The 7,401-nt window shown below is 48.5% G+C and overlaps 1 protein-coding gene across 1 annotated transcript; it reads left to right on the top strand.

The window, feature by feature from the left end:
* The first annotated feature begins 3,834 nt into the window (after positions 1 to 3,834).
* On the top strand, positions 3,835 to 6,507 carry slitrk2 (SLIT and NTRK-like family, member 2). Its single transcript, XM_070913137.1, has one exon. It carries the CDS (start codon positions 3,835 to 3,837, stop codon positions 6,505 to 6,507), a length of 2,673 nt encoding a protein of 890 aa, XP_070769238.1.
* The last annotated feature ends 894 nt before the right edge of the window (positions 6,508 to 7,401 follow it).

Raw genomic sequence — 7,401 nt, 5'->3', positions numbered from 1 at the left:
TGCATCACCTGGCAGAGCAGCTTCCTCTGTTTTGGACTCTACAGCTCCACATTTATTTTCACCAAGGTTCCACATTGTCCAGACTGCGTGCTCTTGACAAGAACAGGTAAGAATTCATTTTCACCAGAGTTGAAATGGACGTGAAAGATTTTGTGTGGTTTTACTTCGCCCCCCGGGGGGGGAACAGATCCACCGATCGCGGAGATTCCAGTGAAATCAATGGATTTTGCTTTGAAATTGTTTGAAAATGCCGGCGTGACCAGTGCTTAATGTTTGATATTCACATGTTAATAAAATAAAGCTTTACACATCAACCTAGAAACGCTGACATAGTTTATCCTCTCACACACACACACACACACGCACACACACACACACATGTGCTTCAGGAACAGTCGTCCTCAGCGGCCTGCGATTGACTTGACAAATGTTCTGTGCAGCGGAGCTCTGACAACATAAACCCACCTGGTCTCACGTGGAAACCTGCAGGCTTCTTCCCCTTCGACACCCCCCCCCCCCCCCCCCCCATCAATCATCGCTGAAATCTGAGGCGGCCATCATTCTCGATAAAAAATAAATAAATAAGTAAACACGCGAAAAGCTGAATGTCACTTTCATCATTATGTGCATCGTTCTTTCTCATCATGACCATCTTTTGGTATAATTAGGATACGTTTACAGGTGGGCCTCAGTGGGAATAAACTCACAAATATGTCACAATGCGGTTGTTTAAATCCTTAAATAACAACCCAAGAGCCGTGACACGTCACGTTTCTACTTCAACTCGGGCAACATCACCAGAGCCGAACCAGTCCCGCTAATAGACCCCGACATGGAGAAAACCATCCCCACCTTTTGTGTCTTCCCGTCTGGCCCGCTGTCACGGCCCGTTGTCACGCCTCAGCCAGGCAGCAGGGAGGCCACTAGCAGCGTCTGTGAACACAGCCTCCGGGCTCCGACCGACTTCTCCTTTCACAGAGTCGAGTCGAGGCACTCCTTCACGAATCACAAAATCGGGCACGCCACGGTGCTTGCTTTAAGTTCCACAAGGGAATTGCTTTGGCCATTACGCACCGGCGGCTGCAGCCCATAGGTCATCTGAGGGCTGCTGTCCGTGCTTTAAACTCGACCCGAAAGGTGATGAAACCTCAAGCGTGGAGGAGGGGGGAAAACTTCAGAGCGGGTAGACTTGCCGACATTTACCAGAAGGCCCAGTCCAGCCGCCTGGGGTCATATGTTTTGGTCGTGTCAAAAACTTAAAATAGGTTTTTTGGGTATTTTTGAGGCTTTACATTATGTGCAAGAGATGGCCGAATTCCATTTAGCTGTGTCAGTTTCAGGGCCCTGGTGTTGTGCACGCCGGATCACTGTCACGTTACCATGGCTCACTGGGACACTTAATGTTGTTAGCAACAACAGTACCTTTTCCTAGTATGACCTATTTGTTTCGACCAACATTTAAATTTGCACCAGTTTCCAGAGTCTTGAGAATTTTGTCTAGGCATTTTAATGGGGGGGGGGGGGGATTTGTTTTTCTTTAAACTGCAGTCATGTCTTTTTTTTATTTATATTTCTCTGTCATACCTGTTTTGAAATGTTACTAATTACTAACCACAGGAATATTACAGTAAATCATTGAATTAAAAATGATAATAATTCTGTTAATGTTAAGGTGTTGATCCTGAACCACAGACACACACACGACATCACTGAAAATAATACCATTTTATAGATTTCTATGATGATCATATTCGATTTCAATTCGATTTGTTTTATTGAACCTTTTGGCAAACTGAAAGAAAGCTCCATTTTCCTTTTATTTTTTTTATTTATTATTATTAGATATCCTATATATATAATTTTTTTTTTCTCTCTCTCTCTTTTGGATTCTAGAATAGTCTCATCAGATTATCACAGGATTCTCGCATGCCCCATTTCTGACAACCACTTTTCATCGTTTGGCCCACAAGTGTCATCCTCTCCGCGATGGTGATGGCATTGTGTAACTCGGTGAACTGGCGTGACAAATCACAGTGTGAAGGTGAGAGTGAAAGAGGAAGACTGGAGACAAGGAAATGGTGGGGGGAAATAATGTAGAGAGAGAGAGAGAGAGAGCGTGAGAGGCTGAAAAGAGGCCTTTTCCTGCCTCCTAGTGGCGTCATGGGTTAAAAGAAAAAACAAAAAGAAGCTCTTCATCAACTGACAGCAACAACAAAAAAAAACACGATTTATGAAGCTCTGTTCATTCTCTCTTTTGCATGATGCTCTGCAGGTGTATGGGTTCATCACGGCGTCCTTAGCTGTTGCGGCAGATGCTCGTCCAGAGGCCGTTTGTGCAAAGCGGGTTCCCGTTCAGGGTTTTAGACTGAAAGTTGCTGATCAAATGTGGGAAGCAAGGGGATGCACTGAAATGCACTTTGAATAGTGAAACTGGAGTGACAATAATGCAGCTGCTTCCTTTTTTTTTTTTGTTATGCTGTAACAACAGCTGTACTGACTGATGTGATATCCAGGTGACAGCAAGCCAAACTCTGTGTTGGAGGATGAATGTGGATTAGATATGAGGGGAGAATATAAACTGATGTATTTGGAGGAGAGTGGTCTCTCACTTCCAAGACCCTCTGTGTGTGTGTGTGTGTGTGTGTGTGTGTGTGTGTGTGTGTTCATGTTGACTGTGTCGGTGACGTAACGGCCGCTGGCCTCCTCTCTCTCTCTCTCTCTCTCTCTCTCAGTCAGACACACACACACACACACACACACAAACGCAGTCAGGCAGCAGCAGCAGCAGCAGACGCTCAGTGCTGCTCTCAGTGTGCGGAGCGGAGGAGGAGGAGGAGGACCGACGGCGCGGGCTGTAGTTATGCCTCAGCTCTGGGAATATATATATATCTCCCCTCGCTCTCTCTCTCTCTCTCACTCTCTCACGCGGGCAGCGTCCCCCCCACCCCCCCCTCTCTTCCCCTTATTTTCTCCCCCTTCGAGTTCACTTTTTTAAACCCGTCTTCTTTCTTTTTGGAGAAGGCGATGAGGAACGCCAGCCGTGCGTCATGATTCGTCTTTGCGCATTATTGCTGGATCTTTAAAAACAACAACAAACAACAAAGAAAGTGATTTTGTCTTGCCTGGACTAAAAATGAAGCGCCCTGTCTGCGCGAAGGAGGAGAGAGGCAGCGTTTCGTGGCCCCGTGTCTCTCTCTGAGTGTTTGGCCGCCGCCGCCGCCGCTGCTGGTGATCTGCGTGGAGCCACTGAGCAAGGAAAAAGAGGGCTGCAGTAAGCGGCTTTTTCCTCCCTCCGATTCTCCTCTGTGCCAAAAGTCCATCCACCACGCAGGATCCCGTTGATTTGTGATGCGTCCGCCTTTTTTTTTTCTCATTTTCCAGGATTGATTTTTTTTTTTTTTTTTTTTGTCCTCCCATGGGGGGGAGGGATTTTGGATTTTTTTGGGGGGATTCAAAGTGAAGGTCAAGGGAGAGATTTGCGCATCTCCCCGTGCGTCACGCTCCAATTTTAACACCAAATAACGGGTGGTGCGCCCGTTTTCTGCTCGCCTGTGTGTGTGTGTGTGTGTGTGTGTGTGTGCGTGCGTGCGTGCGTGTGTGTGTGTGTGAGAGAGAGAGAGAGAGTGTGACTGTGTGTGTGCGTTTGTGCGGTGTGTGTGTGTGTGTGTGTGTGTGAGCGCCTCTACCTCTTTTTCTCTCCTCTCCATACTGTGAGAACTCACCCCCCCCCCCCCCCCCCCCCCCCAAATTTTGTTTTTTTTCTCCCCTCCCAAGGCTCACTCTGTGAAGTTAAATGCTGGATCTATATTTCAGCGACCATTTTTGGCTGTAAAAATGCTGAGCGGCGTCCTCTTTCTGAGCGTCCTCACGGTCACCAGCCTGTCGCCGTCCGAAACGGAGAGCCGCAAAACTTCCGCCTCCAAAGAAATCTGCAAGACCCGCTGCACCTGCGAGGAGCGGGAGAACATCTTCAACATCAACTGCGAGAATAAAGGATTTACCACCGTCAGCCAGTTCCAGGCGCCCCCCAACAAAATCTCCCAGCTTTTTCTAAACGGAAACTTCCTGTCACGGCTCGGCGCCAACGAGTTTGTCAATTATGGCAATGTCACCTCGCTGCACCTTGGGAATAACGGCTTGCAAGAGATCCGAACCGGCGCTTTCAACGGGCTGCGCTTCCTGAAGCGGCTTCACTTGAACAACAACAACCTGGAGGTGATTAAAGAGGACACCTTTGCGGGACTGGAGAGTTTGGAGTATTTACAGGCAGACTATAATTACATCAGTGCCATAGAGCCGGGCGCTTTCAGCAAGCTGAACAAGCTCAAAGTGTTGATCTTGAACGACAACCTGCTGTTGTCTTTGCCTCCCAACATTTTCCGCTTCGTGCTCCTCACCCACTTGGATTTACGTGGCAACCGGCTCAAGATGCTGCCGTTCGCCGGGGTTTTGGAGCACATAGGCGGCATCATGGAGATCCAGCTGGAGGAGAACCCGTGGAACTGCACCTGCGATCTGATTCCCCTCAAGTCCTGGCTGGACACAATTTCTGTCTTTGTCGGGGACATAGTGTGCGAGACGCCGTTCAGGCTGCACGGCAAAGACATCACCCAGCTCATAAAGCAGGATCTGTGCCCGCGCAGGAATGCCGGTGAGCGTGTCCACCCCCCCTCTGACTCTCACTTTCAGGGGGCCCTGCCCCCGACCTACCACCCTGGCGTGATCACCCCCACCCGTGCCCCCAAAGCTTCCCGCCCGCCCAAAATGCGCTACAGGCCCACCCCTCGCATCACCAAGGACAAACATGTCTTTGGGCCCATAATGGTTTACCAGACTCGCTCCCCGGTGCCCATGCTGTGTCCCAGCGTGTGCGTGTGCACGTCACAAAACCCCGACAGCGGACTGAACATCAACTGCCAGGAGCGGAAGTTGCATAACATCAGTGAGCTGAACCCCAAGCCCTCCTACCCAAAGAAACTCCACCTGACCGGTAACTACTTACAAGTGATTTACAGGACTGACCTTACAGAGTACAGCTCGCTGGAGCTGCTTCATTTGGGGAATAACAGGATAGCAGTGATTCAGGAAGGTGCGTTTGAGAATCTAACAAACCTCAGGCGACTCTATCTGAACGGGAATTACATCGAATCGCTTTCTCAGTCGCTCTTCGTTGGCCTGCAGTCGCTGCAGTACCTGTATTTGGAATATAACATCATCAAAGACATTTTGCCTCAGACATTTAACTCCTTGCACAACCTGCAGCTGCTTTTCCTGAACAACAACCTGCTGAGATCGCTCCCAGACAATGTTTTTGGCGGCACGATGCTGACCAGACTCAACTTGCGGAATAATCACTTCTCCTACCTTCCGGTTCGAGGGGTCCTGGACCAGCTCTCTGCTTTCATCCAGATAGACCTGCAGGAGAACCCCTGGGACTGCACCTGTGACATTGTGGCGCTCAAAAACTGGATGGAGCTGTCCAGCACCAGCGTAGTGGTGAACGAAATCACGTGCGATTCCCCCTCCAAACACGCCGGCCGCCTGCTGCGCTCGCTTCGGAACGAGGCCATCTGCCCCGAGCCCAGCGAGGTGCCCCCGCCACAACATGCCCCCCCTACAAAAGCCCCCACATTAATAAGTCCTGGCACCGAGGCTGCCACCCCCTCCTCACCTTCTTCGTCTTTTACCTCAGTCCACCCCACTGAATCACGAATCCACACTCCTGAGTTACACCCCGAGGTCCCACTTTCAGTCCTGATTCTTGGGCTCCTGGTTGTTTTCATCCTTTCGGTCTGCTTTGGCGCCGGCCTCTTCGTTTTCGTTCTGAAGCGGCGCAAAGGAGTGGAACACGTCCCCACGGGAGCCAACAACTTAGATCTCAACTCTTTCCAAGTGCAATACGGCTCCTACACCCCCGAACCGACCCACGATAAAACCTCTGAAAGCCATGTTTATAACTACATCCCCCCGCCCGTGGGCTCCATGTGCCAAAACCCTATTTACATGCAGAAGGACGGTGAACAGGTGGCGTATTACCGTAACCTGAAGGAGCTCAGCTTTGGGCCCCTAGACGTCAAGAAGGATGACATCCTCTCCCGCAGCCCAGGGGCTTACACCATCAGCACAATGGATTTTATGGATAAATCCCCGACGTCATGCGGTTTGACCACCCCGGAGCCCCCTGAGATGCTGTATCAAAACTTAGGGGAGAGGCCCAACAAAGAGCTTCCCACGGCTGCAGGCGCCCCTCCTTTCCATTACAACTTTTGCACTTTACCTAAGAGACCTTGTATCGTGCCCCCCTACGAGGCTGCTACAGCCCGGCGGCATGTCACCAACCAGGACAGGTTGAACAAAACTGTGCTGTACGGGACCCCCAGGAAATACTACGGGGCCGAACACCCTCCCAAAAACAATGAGCACCCGCTTCTGCTGCCTGGGAAGCTAAAAACAGAGCCAGACTACCTGGAGGTTCTGGAGAAACAGACTGCGATGAGCCAACTGTAAGATAGCGACAATGCCCCCAGCACCCCACCCCCCCCACCCACCCACCCACCACCCCAGGTTCTGTGCAGCATAATAATCACGCAGATACTGTAATAATAGCCCTCTCTATATATCTATCTTATCTATCTGTGCTCAGTCCTCCCTGATTGACTGGAAGCGACCAGAAGCCTTTGATGATCTTTTTGCTCTCTTCCTTTTCTTCTCTCTCTCTCTCTCTCTCTCTTTTTTTTTTGTTTTTCTTTTCAAGATGTATAAAAGGAGTATAAGAAATATATTATTATGCAGTTCTATTTTTCCTCCTGGAAGGTATAAATTATTTCTTCTTGTTTTTTGTTTTTTTTTCTTGAAAAATGAAAATTCCAAAAGACTTTGACGATGGCAGGTAATACAATGGGCAGGACTGTGTACAAATACGGCTTTGTGCGTTTCATGAAACTGTATTTTATTTTCCCTGTGAGCAACAGAAGTACGACATTAACTATTCTTTTGTAGGGGAGGAGATGCTACAGATTGACATTCCTGTACATACTTAGCATACTCAGATAAATGGTGAGTGTTAAAACCGTAAAAAGAAAAACCTTTTCAAAATCCAACAAGCGGCAAAATCGTACTATACTTACTCCAGAAAGTGCCTTTGCACTCAACTATTTTATCAACGCTCTCTGCAAAATGGAAATGTTCCTTTTTTTCTTTTCTTTTTTTTTTTTTGAAAGTGCTGTATTTTAAAGAATCAAACCTTTATGTAAAATAGAAGACTTATTTGTCTGTTTAAAAAGAAAAAAAAGACAAAAAAAAAAAAAATGAATTTGAGACTGGGTGTGAAATGATATATGGGTTCTTGACGGGGGGGGGGGGGGGGAGGGGAATCATGTTATTTTGCTTTTCGATATGAAG

Source organism: Enoplosus armatus, chromosome 10 (genome assembly GCF_043641665.1).
Source record: "Enoplosus armatus isolate fEnoArm2 chromosome 10, fEnoArm2.hap1, whole genome shotgun sequence".
Taxonomy (NCBI): domain Eukaryota; kingdom Metazoa; phylum Chordata; class Actinopteri; order Centrarchiformes; family Enoplosidae; genus Enoplosus; species Enoplosus armatus.
The sequence above is the reverse complement of the archived record's forward strand: the minus strand, read 5'-3'. Positions and strand labels throughout refer to the sequence as shown.